The sequence below is a fragment of the Cebus imitator genome, unplaced genomic scaffold, assembly GCF_001604975.1.
Source record: "Cebus imitator isolate Cc_AM_T3 unplaced genomic scaffold, Cebus_imitator-1.0 Scaffold39, whole genome shotgun sequence".
Classification (NCBI taxonomy): domain Eukaryota; kingdom Metazoa; phylum Chordata; class Mammalia; order Primates; family Cebidae; genus Cebus; species Cebus imitator.
Genome location: NW_016107354.1, coordinates 139,914 through 153,824, shown reverse-complemented (window position 1 = coordinate 153,824; position 13,911 = coordinate 139,914). Strand labels below are relative to the sequence as shown.

At 47.6% G+C, this 13,911-nt stretch overlaps 1 protein-coding gene across 2 annotated transcripts in view; it reads right to left on the bottom strand.

Moving 5' to 3' along the window:
- Positions 1-1,999: 1,999 nt before the first annotated feature.
- LOC108302213 (nuclear factor of activated T cells 2 interacting protein) overlaps positions 2,000-13,911 on the bottom strand; it is a 16,625-nt gene continuing 4,713 nt past the window's right edge. The window contains exons 4-9 of one of the 2 annotated variants that reach the window (XM_037737468.1): positions 12,878-12,958; positions 12,599-12,785; positions 9,643-9,787; positions 9,405-9,514; positions 4,765-4,861; positions 2,000-3,783 (exon numbers count right to left, since the gene is read on the bottom strand). In XM_037737468.1, the coding sequence (XP_037593396.1) occupies positions 3,713-3,783; positions 4,765-4,861; positions 9,405-9,514; positions 9,643-9,787; positions 12,599-12,785; positions 12,878-12,958 (691 nt within the window). In that variant the 3' untranslated portion in view covers positions 2,000-3,712. Of the gene's footprint in view, positions 4,862-9,404; positions 9,515-9,642; positions 9,788-12,598; positions 12,786-12,877; positions 12,959-13,911 lie in introns of both variants that reach the window. The other variant, XM_017525706.2, reaches the window with a different exon arrangement.

Below are 13,911 nucleotides of genomic sequence, written 5' to 3'. Positions count from 1 at the left end.
TACTCCACTTACACCCCAGGAGCCTGTATTGGCACTTGGCTACATCTAGCTACAATGGAGGCCAAGATGTACTCTAAATTATTATTTTTTTTTTTTGAGACAGAGCCCTGCTCTGTCGCCCAGGCTAGAGTGCAATGGCACAACCTCGGCTTGCTACAACCTCCAACTCCCGGGTTCAAGGGATTCTCTTGCCTCAGCCTCCCAAGTAACTGGGATTGCAGGTGACCACCACCATGACCAACTCATTTTTTTGTATTTTTAGTAGAGATGGGGTTTCTCCATGTTGGCCAGGCTGGTCTCAAACTCCTGACCTCAGGAGATCCGCCCGCCTCAGCCTCCCAAAGCGCTGGGATTACAGGCACGAGCCACTGTGCCCAGCCCCAACCTTCTGTTTTTCTTCTGTAACATGGGAATAAGAACACATATCTCACAGGGTTGCTCTGAGGATGAATGAGGTTATGAAAAGCACCAAGGTTGGTATGTGGCACTTAGTAAAGGCACATTAAATTTTCAAAGGTCTCTAATCAGGAGTTTGAGAAAGAACATCCAGGGCCAGGTGCAGTGGCTCACGCCTATAATGCCAGCACTTTGGGAGGCAGAGGCAGGAGAATTGCTTGAGGCCAGGAGTTCCAGACCAGCTTGGGCAACCTAGGGAGATTCCATCTCTACACAAAAATTTAACAATTAACAGGTGTGGTGACCTACACCTGTCGTCCCAGGTACTCAGGAGACTGAGGTGGGAGGACTGCTTGAGTCCACAAGGTCAAGGCTGCAGTGAGCTATGATAGCACCACTACACTCCAGCCTGGGTGACAGAGCAAGACTGTGTCTCAAGAAAACAAAACAAGGCTGGGCATGATGGCTCACACCTATAATCCCAGCATTTTGGGAGGCAGAGGCAGGCAGACTGCTTGAGCTCAGCAGTTCAAGACCAACCTGGGCAAAATAGCAAGATCCCACCTCTATAAAAGAAAAGTAAAACAATTAGCTGGGCAGGTGGTATACNATCACCCTAGAGATTCTTTTAGACATGTGAAAGGATGAACAATCTCATCATAGAAGAAATGCAAAGTCTTTTACAGTGAGTGCTCTATCCCATATCCTTCCCAGGTTAACTCGAGAAGGTATGAGAAAACTGGAACCTTCCAGCACTTGCTAGAGGACACGTAAAGAGGTACAGGCACTTTGGTTAGCAATCTGACAATATTCAAGAATTAGTGACCAGTGATTCCACTCCCAGATAGAAGCTCCCGAGAAAAATCCCACACAGGTACCTCAAGGGGATAACTACAACATTGCTTGCAATAGTAACATCCTGGAACTAGAACTGGACTTATTTATAAATGACAGAAACCCTAAAATATCTGTGATTTTCAGAGGGACAGCAGTCCCTCTTTAATGGGAAAGCTCAGAGGTCAGCACTGCCAGGCCAATGAGCTGCTATATGAATGTTGTGATCCAGGCACCTTCTCTCACCGTCCTGGCTCATGTGGCTTCTGTTCCAGACGTCACCTCAAGTCAGTAGGGCTGCTCCGCTTCCAGTAAGGCAGGAGGCAAGCAAAGGAGAGGGCACAAGCTGCCTGCTATGCACACTTCTGGGAAGTGGTACCTTACTCCACTTACACCCCAGGAGCCTGTATTGGCACTTGGCTACATCTAGCTACAATGGAGGCCAAGATGTACTCTAAATTATTATTTTTTTTTTTGAGACAGGGTCTTGATCTGTTGCCCAGGCTGAAAGGGGTTGGCACCACCATAGCTCATTGCAACCTCAACCTCCTGGCTTCAAGGGATCCTCCCACCTCAGCCTCCCAGGGTACTAGATAGGATTTCAGGTGTGTGCCCCCCTACCCAGCCACTGTTTATTCTGAGTATCTCATGGGTTCTAGTACCCCAGAAGGAGGAAGAATGGATATAAAGGAATAACTAACAATCTTTGTCACAAGGATTTTAGTGGGGGGTCACATGAGGGCCACAAGGACAAAAATCCTGCAGTATACACAAGTTGAACATATTGCCATTTATTCGGTTGAGGTTAAATATATAATTTTAACATATTCAAACTTATTAACAAACATTTAAAAAGCTGAAAAAGTGGAGAGCTGTACCATGTTATGGACGATTTTAATGTCATCAAAGTCAAAGGAATACGACATTCCAACAAAACATTTTAAGAAGTTGACATACTTTTGTTACAATCATGCAAGTATCGGAGAAAGATTGATGGCTTTTATTTTTTTAGTAGACATTACCGAGAAAACTGGCTTATTATATCACAAAAAAAATGAAACTTGGATCTCATTTGCAAAGGCGCATTTCACTGGATTTTTTTTTTTTTTAAGAGACAAGGTCTCGCTGTGTTGCCCAAACTGGTCTCAAATTCCCGGGCTCAAGCGATCCTCCTGCCTCGACCTCCTGAGTACAAAAGTGCATCTCAAATAGTTTTAAAGTGATGTTTAATATTTAGCAACCAGTATAGCCCAGCATTAACCTATCAGAAGAAGTGCCTGACTGTTGAGAAAAGATGCAGCCAAGGTGCCAGCCCTGTGGGTACCAGCTAGTTTTCAGTCCTGTGGAGTATTCTCAGCATGAAAGGAAAAGCTGAACAGCTAACAGGAGAAAATGTAAAATATCTTAACGCTATTAAATAAACAATCAAAAAGCAACCAGCTGCAGGATGACAGTTCATACTGTCTACATTAAGAATTTCTTTCTTTTTTTTTTTTTTTGAGACAGTCTCGCCCTGTCACTCAGGCTGAAGTGCACTGATGCGATCTCAACTCACTGCAACCTCCACCTCCCAGGTTCAAGTGATCCTCCTTCCTCAGCCTCCCCAGTAGCTGGGATTACAGGCATGCGCCATCACCCCCAGCTAATTTTCGTATTTTTAGTAGAGACAGGATTTCACCAAGTTGGTCAGGGTGGTCTTGAGCTCTTGACCTCAAGTGATCCGTCCAACTCGGCCTCCTAAAGTGCTGGGATTACAGGCATGAGCCACCACACCCAGTCAAAATTAAGAATTTCTTATCAGTGAAGGATATCCTTAGATACACAGAAATTTTCCATTTTTTCCCCCCTTTAAATTTTTTTTTTTTTTTTTTTGTAGAGACGAGGTCTCACTATGTTGCCCAGGCTGGTCTTGAACTCCTGGGCTCAAGCAATCCTCCCACCTCGGCCTCCCAAAGTGCTGGAATTATAGGTGTGAGCCTCCATGCCCATCCCAAATATGCATTCTTGGAGTTATTTGCAGTTGCCCAGGAATGTACAAGCCACTCCTGAAAATAAACCAAAAAAAGATAAGAAACCCCAAGAAAAAATGGGCAAAGCACAGAAAGGGAAACCAGAAAGGCTGATAGGTGAAAAAATGCTGATAGGTGAAAAAATTCCCCAAATGAATGCTGATCAGATGAATCTACATTAAAGCACAGCACCACTATCTACCCGTCAGACTGACAAAAATTAGGAAGTCCAGCAACACAAGTGCTAGTGAGGATGAGAAGAAACGGGCAGCCTCAAGTGGAGGGTCAGTCACCATTCTAAAGAAAAATCTGGAAAACCATAAAGAAACTGATCTCTATGACCTGTAAGCCCATCCTGGTTACATATTCCAGTGAACGTTTCACACAAGCACAGAAGGGGACGCACGAAAGGATGTTTATCGTGGCCTTGTATCCGGTGCTGACGGGTCAGAAGCACCCAGGTTTCCCCCACTTTAGGCAATGTGTGTAAATTGCAATTGACACTGTGGAGTGCCACATGGCAGGTCAAAGCAATGGCACATTTCTAGAAGAGGCAATAGGGCTATATCTTAACACACATTGGGTGAAAATGGCATAAGACCTATTGAACAATAGCACTATGTGCAGTAAGAGCACATATTCACACATGAAATTTGGTATTTTACAATAATACATTCATATTTAAAGACATGGGCGCTTATGGGAGAGGATGGTATAAAGAAATGGAAAAAAGCCATAAAACCACAGAATCCTCACATGGGACTGTATTCCTGAGATCCAAAACCAAAGGGCTGAATGTGCTGTTATGCCTTAAATGTGTGCACCAGGAAGTGTAAACTAGAAAGGGTGGCTCTGAAGGGTCCTGGGGTGAGGAAGACACCCTGGCCTGAGAATCCACCACTTTTACCCTTCAAAAGAGTCCCCCAGTTGTCTGCTTACGCTTCAGCCAACTTGTGTGAGCTTGGTCATTTCCTGCAAGCCAGGCAATCACACCAGTGTATGAGACTCGAGCAAATGTCAGTCCCAAGCCTCAGATGGGACTAAGGCCTCTGCTGGGCTAGGCATGGTGTAAATCCCAGGCCTGGAAGCTCATACCCAACCTCATTTATTTCAACTTACTTTCAGTATGTGCATAGTTTCATGCAGCAGACACTTCCATGAGGGAAAGGGGATGATAGTCAAAGGGGAAGGGTGAGGGGACATCTCCATGTCACAGGACTGCAAAACCCGGTATGACTTGTAGACGGAGCCACAGGCCACCCAGAGCAACAACACCCACAGGACTCACCAAGTGGTTAACGGCTCTAAATGGGGGTCAACAGGAGAGGGGACAAAGGTCACTCCTTGATTTTGCTGCAGCTTAAAGATAAGTTCTACCTCAGCTTCTGCAAGCCTTTATGGGGTAAAAAGGGGGAATCATTTTCCCCAAGTCCAGGCTGGGCCTTCAAACAGGGATGGGGGTGTCAGCCCCAGACCTCAATGAGGTCCCCAGATTCCATGCCCAGGTCAGCTGGCAGCTCCCTGCCTGAAAGCTTTGTCCCATCAAAGAAGAAGGAGAGCTTCTGTCCTGAGAGCCCCATGGCCTCTTCATAGCGGGACATAAGGGTCTTGAGAGGGGAATCCTGGATGGAGAGAAATGAAAATGGACGTCAGAGCATGAAAACGGGGTTGGGGAGGGAATCCTGTAGGGACAAACAGGGAACTTGAGGCAAGGAAGTCGGGGGGGGTGTGTGGGGACAATAAAGTCAGGGCCCCATGGGGGAAACATGAGAGGACAAAAAAGCTAGCCTACCTGGCTCCTCTCTGGGAGCTGGGACAAATCCCCTCATCCCTCTGGGCTCTAAGTTGCTCAGGTAGAGGGTGGGGGCCACGAGCCCAAGGCTTAGGAGTGTAGGCTTCAAGCTAGGCAAGTCCTCCTAGGCTCGGCCTCCTCCCCTATGAAATGGAAGTGTGTACCAATAAGAGAGCCCAGATTCCAGAGTGAGGCTGAGCCAAGCTGGAGGGCAGGCTCTCCCACCTACTAGACACGTGACCTTAAAAAACTGTTATGTTATGTCCCCCAGAGAAGACACCTTCAGGTCTTAACCCCTGGTAAGTGTAAATGTGATGTGATTTGGACATGGGGCCTTTGCAGATGGAATCAAGTTGAGGTTATGCTGGATTAGGATGAGTGCTAATGCTGGGGGACTGGTAGACCGCTCAATGCAACCTCCACCTCCTGGGTTCAAGCGATTCTCCTGCCTCAGCCTCCTGAGTAGCTGTGACTACAGGCACAGATCACCACACCCAGCTAAGTTTTTGTATTTTTGGTAGAGACAGAATTTCTCTATGTTACCAGGCTGGTCTCAAACTTCCTGAGCTCAGGTGATCAACCTGCTTTGGCCTCCCAAAGTGCTGGGATGACAGGCTTGAGCCCCTGCACTGGCCTGGGACTGGTATACTCATGAAACAGACACAGAAACACAGACATGAGAGGAGAGCACACGTGATGACAGGGGCAGAATGGAGTACACCTATAAGCCAAGAACACCAAGGACTGTGGGCTGCCGGCAGGAGCCAAGAAGAGACAAAGCAGGTTCCACGAAGAATCCCTAAGGGACTGCATGATGTTGTCAAATATATTATTTGGTCTTTGTATGTTTCCTGGTATAAAATTCCCAAAATCCTTGGGCTCTTCAAAGAGTTAAGTATCTTTTTGCATGCTAATGAGTTGACTGGTGGCTGGCAGTCCCCAGAGAGCTTCAGGAATGGTGACAGTCACTAGAAAGACCAAGGCAGGATAAGAGAGTTGGGACTTTTTTCCGCCCTCACCCCCAACCTCTAAGGAGAGAGAGAGTGAAGGTTGAGTTTCCCCCAACGGCCAGTGGTTTAATCAGTCATGCCTATATAACAAAGCTTCCATAAAAATCCAGAGGACAGGGTTTGGAGAGCTTCCCAGCTATTGATCATGTGGTGGTTCCTCGAGAGTGGTGCTCAGGCAAGGTATGGAAGCTCTGCGCCCTTTTCCCATGCTGTGCCCTACGCATCTCTTCATTTGTATTCCTTGTAACATCCTTTAATAATAAACCAGTAAACATAAGTAAGGGTCTCCGTGAGTTCTGTGAGCTGCTCTAGTGAATGAAACCCAAGGAGGGGGCCAGGCACAGTGGCTCACGCCTGTAATCCCAGCACTTTGGGAGGCCGAGGTGGGAGGATCAGTTGAGCCCAGGAGTTTGAGTCCAGCCTGGGCCACATAGTGAGACCCCCATCTACACAAAATAATTTAAAAAATTAACCAAGGGTAGTGGCACACATCCATAGTCCCAGCTACTCAAGAGGCTGAGGTGGAAGGATCACTTAAGCCCAGGAGTTTGAGGCTATAGTAAGCCATGATTGCACCACTGTGCTCTAGCCTGGGCAACACAGAGAGACCTTGTCTCTTCTAAAAAACAAAAAAAGAAAGAAAAAAAAACCTTATTTGCATTTTTCCCCCATATCTTCAGAGACCCTGGCTCTGCTAACATCTTGGTTTCAGACTTCTTCCCTCCAGAACAATGAGAGGGGAGCCACCCGATTTGTTTTAAGCCACCCAATTTGTAGTACTTTGTTACAAAAGCCAAAATACAAAAAAGTGGGGTTCTGCTGGAATAAATGGTTAAATGTAACAGTGGTTTTGGAATTGGATCAAGGCTGGAAGAATTTTTTTTTTTTTTTTTTTTTTTTTAAGATAAGGTCTTTCTTTGTCCCCCAGGCTGAAGTGCAGTGGCACAATCTCGGCTCACTGCAGCCTCAGTCTCCCAGGCACAAACAATCCTCACACCTCAGCCTCCTCAGTAACCGGAACTATAAGCATGCGCCAGCATGCTGGGCTTATTTTTGTATTTTTTTGTAGACGCAGGGTTTCACTATGTTACCCAGGCTGGTCTTGAACTTCTGAGTTCAAGCAATCTGTCCACCTTGGCCTCCCAAAGTGTTAGGATTACAGGTGTGAGTCACCACGTCTGGCCAAAGCTAGAAGAATTTTGAGGTACATGTTAGAAAAAAAACCTAGACTGCCTTGAAGAGACTCCTGGTGGAAACATGGACTTTAAAGGGAATGTCCCTGCGGGCTCAGGAAGAGGACAGGTGCAGAGAAAGCTGCTACCATCTTAAGAAGATACATATATTGTTATGAACAGAAGGCTGCTAGAAATATGAATATTAAAGGTGTTTCTGGTGAGGTCTCTGTAGGAAATGAGGAATGTGTTACTGGTAACTGGAATAAAAGCTTCCAATAAAGGTGGCAAAATCATGGTTCACTATAGCCTCAATCACCCAGGCTCAAGCAATCCTCCTGCCTTAGCCTTCTGGGGAGCTGGGACTACAGATGCTGGGATTACAAGTGTGAGCTACTGCACCTGGCCCAATTTCTCCCTTTTGAAATGGGAATGTCTATCCTATGTCTGTCCCATCACTGTATTTTGGAAGCCAATACATATTTTCCAGATTTTACAGGTCCACAGAGAAAGAGGAATTTTGTCCCAGAATGAACCATACAAAGTCTCATCCCAAACTGATTTAATGATTTAGAAAATAAGAGTGAGACTTCTTGAGTTGATTCTATTTAGATGAGATTTTGGACTTAAGAGTTGCTAGGCCGGGCGCGGTGGCTCAAGCCTGTAATCCCAGCACTTTGGGAGGCCGAGGCGGGTGGATCACAAGGTCAAGAGATCGAGACCATCCTGGTCAACATGGTGAAACCCCGTCTCTACTAAAAATACAAAAAATTAGCTGGGCATGGTGGCGCGTGCCTGTAATCCCAGCTACTCAGGAGACTGAGGCAGGAGAATTGCCTGAACCCAGGAGGCGGAGGCTGCGGTGAGCCGAGGTCGCGCCATTGCACTCCAGCCTGGGTAACAAGAGCGAAACTCCGTCTCAAAAAAAAAAAAAAAAAAAAAGAGTTGATGCTGGGATGTTGGAATGGGATGAATATATTTCGGAAATGGGAAGGCCATGAGAACTGTATCACCTGAAAAGGTATTTTGTGGTCCTAATCCCTGGTAAATGTGAATGTGACCTTATTTGGAAGTAGGAACTTTTTGGATATAATCAAGTTAAGATGAGGTCATGCTTGGTTAGGGTGGAGTAGCCCAACATGACCTATGTCCCTCCAAGAAGAGAGAACAAACACAGACAGAGACACACGGAGAACACCACGTGATCACAGAGGCAGAGACTGGAGTGACACAGCTTCAAACCAAGGAACTCTGGCCACTAGCAGAAGCTACAAAGAGGTAAGGAAGGTTTCCACCCAGAGTCTCAGAGGGAACGAGGCCCTGCCAACACCTTGATTTCTGACCTCTCACCTCCAAAGTGTAATGGAAGAAGTTTCTATAGTTTTAAGCCACCCAGTTTACGTATTTTGTTGCAGTGGCCTTAAGAAGTGAATACAGGCTGCGCACGGTGGCTCACGCCTGTAATCCCAACACTTTGGGAGGCCGAGGCGGGTGGATCACTTGAGGTCGAGAGTTTGAGACCAGTCTAACCAACATGGAGAAACCCCAGCTCTACTGAAAATACAAAAATTAGCTGGCCACGAGCACCTGTAATCCCAGCTACTTGGGAGGCTGAGGCAGGAGAATCACTTGAATCCAGAAGGCGGAGGTTGCAGTGAGCCAATATCATGCCATTGCATTCCAGCCTGGGTGACAGAGCAAGACTCCGTGTCAAAAAAAAAAAAAAATGACTTCAGCAAGTTGCTTATTCCACCTCTCCACAATTCAGTCTTCTTATTTCCAAATGAGGATTACAACAGTGGTTTCTCACATCAGATTGTTGTGAAATTAAGTAAGATCCTGAAAGTGAGGAAATCCTCAGCACGGGATCTGGCACTTAGGCACGTGGCCTTTGTTGCTATTTTGATGGGTTTTATTGATTACTGTCCAAGGGTCCTTTCTGTTTTAATCAGAAGGAGTCAGGAGACTGAGGGGGCACCCAGACTAGGGCACAGAATGCCAGCAGAAGCAGGGAGGGAAGTTGAACAATGAGTTTTCCCACTACCTAGGATGGCTGGGAACCCAAGAACATGGAGGGCAATGTCTCCTGCAAGTCAAGATTAGGGGACTTCACTCTCCATTAACTGACAAGAGGGACGAGAGGCGGCAGAGGACAGGGTGAGGGGTGTGGAGAGCCATCTCTCCCACTCACTTGAGACAGTGAGACTTCCAGCGTCTGGTGTTTCTCCTTCCCCTGCACCCGGAGCTGGAGCTGTTGGGATGTCTCTGTGGCCTCTGGAGAACTTGCTAGTACCACACAGTCTGTGGGAGGCAGAATCAGGAAGCCAGGCTAAGTCAGAGCTAGGAAGCAGGGCCTGTGCTGAACCTCTCTCCATATCCCCTTCCCCTGGCAAACGTCTCAAGGCCCCACCTCCCTGCCTTCCTCTCACCAATGATGTCAGCCACTCCGAGCTTTAGGGTCCTCGGAGTGGCGGTAGGGGATAGCTCTGTCTCTCCAAAGAGCAAAAGGATCCTGCTTGGGGACACCCCAAGGTGGGTAGCCATGTGGTCCACCACACTCTGCAGGGGCTCCGACTACGGATGGGACAAAAAGCAAAAGAGGTCTTCTTGCATCGAAATCCACCCCCACAACACCACCACCAAACACAAGCTCTGGCCTTAGCTACTTGCTAAGCTCCTCAGCTGCAAGTTTCATCGTATTTACCTGGTAAGGTATAGAATAAAATTGTGTTAGCAAGGGATACTGGCAAGTAACACAAAGAAATACAGCAGCCATAGGTTAGGACAAAGAAAGGGGTGGTGGGGATTGCAGCAAACTGGAACTCACACGCCACCCAGACAGGCTAGCTATTATGCAGCTCCAGTTGATTGGCACTGTGTGGGAACGTGGGCCAGTGTGACTACATCTTCCTATTTTTCTCTTTTATGTTTTTTGAGACCGAGTTTCACTCTTGTTGCCCAAGCTGGAGTGCAGTGGCATGATCTTGGCTCAATGTAATTTCTGCCTCCTGGGTTCAAGCAATTCTCCTGCCTCAGCCTCCTGAGTAGCTGGGATTACAGGTGCTCACCACTACACCCGCCTAATTTTTTATATTTTTAGTAGAGACAGGGTTTTATCATGTTGGCCAGGCTGGTCTTGAACTCCTGATCTCAGGTGATCCACCCGCCTCGGCCTCCCAAATATAGGTATTACCAGGCGTGAGCCACCATGCCTGGCTGAATCTTCCTATTTTTTAAGAGAAGCCAGAAATCCAGAACTTTTTTTTTTTTTTTGAGGCACAGTCTTGCTCTTCCACCCAGACTGGAGTGAAGAGGCACAATTTTGGCTCACTGCAACCTCTGCCCTGTAGGTTCAAGCTATTCTCCTGCTTCAGCTTCCCAAGCAGCTGGAATTATAGGCACCCACCACCACAACTGGCTAATTTTTGTATTTTTAGTAGAGACAGGGTTTTTAAGATGTTGGCCAGGCCGGTCTCAAAATCCTGACCTCAGGTGATCCACCCACCTCAGCCTCCCGAAGTGCTGGGATTACAGGCATGAGCCATCGTACCCAGCCAGAAATCTAGACCTTTGTATGAAATCACCCATCACAAAGGTGACAACAAACTTGTATATTTTTAAAGCACTTGGCCAGGCATGATGGCTCACACCTATAACCTCAGCATTTTAGGAGACAGAGGTTGGAGGCTTGCTTGAGGTCAGGAATTCAAGATCAGCCTGAGCAACAAAGCAAGATCCCATCTCTATTTTTTTTTTTTCTTTTGGAGATAGGGTCTTGCTCTGTCACCCAGGCTACAGTGCAGCGGCACAAGCACAGCTCACTGCAGCCTCCAACTCCTGGACTCAGAAGATCCTCCTGCCTCAGCCTCCCAAATCACTGGGATTACAGGTGTGCGCTACCATGCCTGGCTAATTTTTTTATTTTTAGTAGAGACAAGGTATCACTATTTTGTCCAGGCTGGTCTTAAACTCCTGGCCTCAAGTGATCCTCTCACCTTGACCTCCCAAAGTGCTGGGATTACAGGCATGAGCCACCATGCCTGGCCCCCATCTCTATGTTTTAAAAATAAAATAGGCTAGGCATGGTGGCTCACATATCTAATCCTAGCACTTTGCGAGGCTGAGATAGGTGGATCACTTGAGATCAGGAGTTCAAGACCAGTCTGACCAACATGGTGAAACTACATCTCTACTAAAAACACAAAAATTAGCGGGGCATGGTGGGGGGCACCTGTAGTCTCAGCTACTGAGGAAGCTGAGGCAAGAGAATCGCCTGAACCTGGGGGGCAAAGGTTTCAGTAAGCCAAGATCATGCCAGTGCACTTCAGCTTGGGTGACAGAGCGAGACTCTGTCTCAAAAAATAAAAATAAAATAAAATAAAATAAAAGTCTACAGGGCAAAGAAAGCAGACACACTGTTGAAAAAGCCACGGGCTGCCAGTTAGCAACCTCTGGCTTAGTTGCTTGAATGATACACGATGCATCAGTAATGGTAAACGTCTGTTATCATTCTTCGTGTTGAAACAGGGTCATCCCTACAAAACTATCAGGCTTAACCAGGAAGCTGGCGAAGCTCAGGGTGACTGAGTGGCATCTGCTCTGTCCAGGGCAGTGAGGGCAAGCCTAAGAGGGAAGTCCAGGGTCCTAGGAGGGAAAGTAGCAAGGACTCCCAAAAAAAAAGCTTCTTAGAAGACAAGATGTGGCCGGGTGCAGTGGCTCATGCCTGTAATCCCAGCACTTTGGGAGGCCAAGGCGGCTGGATCATGGGATCAAGAGATCGAGACCATCCTGGCCAACATGGTGAAACCCCATCTCTACTAAAAATGCAAAAATTAGCTGGGCAGGGTGGCGCTCGCCTGTAGTCCCAGCTACTCGGGAGGCTGAGGCAGGAGAATCTCTTGAACCCGGGAGGTGGAGGTTGCACTGAGCCAAGATTGCACCAGCCACTGCACTCCAACCTGGTGACAGAGCAAGACTCCATTGCAAATAAATAAATAAATAAATAAGATGCTTCATACCTGAAATCCCAGCACTTTGGGAGGCCATTGAGGGACAATCGCTTGAGCCCAGGGGTTCAGAACCAACCTGGATGTAGTGAAACCACTTTTTGAAGAAAAAGAAAAAAAAAAGACACAGCATGCCTATGTGGAGCCTTGAAGAATGGGTAGAAAGTTTGCCAGAAAGAGAGGGGAGCGTTGGGAAAATGCAGACAGAGGAAACAAAAAGTGTGAAGGCATGAAGGACTGAAAAGAATGACAGGCAGCTCCAGAGAGCAGGCTGGGAAAAGGATGACACAGTCCCTTCTGCCAGGACACCCCGGCTGGACACCACCATCTCTCTAGAGGCATCTCCCGGGTCCTTCTCCCACAGGCCTCAGGCACTCACCATTCTGACAGGAAACCTGATCACGTCAGCCCGGCACCGGATTTTGAGCGGGAAGAGTCGGGGAGTCTCTGGGAGGATGGGCCCTTCCACCAAGACCACTTCATCCTCTTGGCCCTGTTGGTCTTGGCCCTGAGGTGACTTGGGACTCAGGCAAGAACGGAGATCCTGGAGGCGCTTGTTCACCTCCCTGCAGTGCAGACAGGACTCTGGGTCAGCTGGAGTCGGCCACCCTCCCAAACTGCCCTTTTCCATCCCAGCCAGAGCCCCGGCGCTTGGCACCTTAATTTCTTCAGTGCCCGAGTATGCTTTCTGCTTTTGGTCCTTTGTGAAGACGGGGGCAGAGGAGAGCCGTCCTGATTCCTGCAGAAGCAAGAGAAGGCAGGATGGAGGCAGCAGAGAGAGGCTGGCCCCACAAATCCCTAGAAACCAGATTCCTGGACAATCGAGAGGAGCATAGTCGGACGCAATGGCTCACACCTGTAATCCCAGCACTCTGGGAGGCTGAGCCAGGAGGATCGCTCAAGCCCAGGAGTCCAAGACCAGGCTGGGCAAGATGGGGAGACCCTCCTTCTACAAAAAAAATTTTCTTTAATTAGCCAGGCATGGTGGCACACAGCTGTAGTCCCAGCTACTCAGGAGGCTGAGGTGGGAGGATTGCTTGAACCCAGGAATTTGAGGCTGCAATGAGCTATGATCACGCCACTGCACTCCAGCCTGGGCAATGGAATGAAATTCTATCTCTAAAAACGTAAAAATACATTTCAAAAATAAAAAGGAGCCCCATTTCACTGGAAGGCAGGGGTAGGGGAGCGGGAAAGCCTGAGGTATTTTTATTTATTTATTTTTTTAAGACGGGGTTTCACCATGACGGCCAGGCTGGTCTTGAACTCCTGGCCTCAGGTGATCCACCCACCTCGGCCTCCCAAAGTGCTAGGATTACAGGCAAGAGCCACTGTACTCAGCCAAATTTTAACTCTTGATTGACTCAGCAATTCACTGACACAAATGCCACTATTATCCCTGGATTTGGGGGTTGTTTGTTTGCTTTTTAGAGACAAGGTCTCACTCTGTCGCCCAGGTCGGAGTACAGTGGCACGATCATTGCTTGCTGCAGCCTCCAACTCCTGGGATCAAGCGATCCTCCCACCTCTGCCTCCGGAGCAGCTAGGACTACAAGTGTGCACCACCATGCCAAGCTAATTTGTGTGTGGGGGGGGCAGGGGAGGGACAGGGTCTCTCAATGTTGCCCAGGTTATAAAACAGGGTTTTTTTGTTTTTTTCAATTTTTTTTTTTTTTTTTTTTTTTTTTTTTT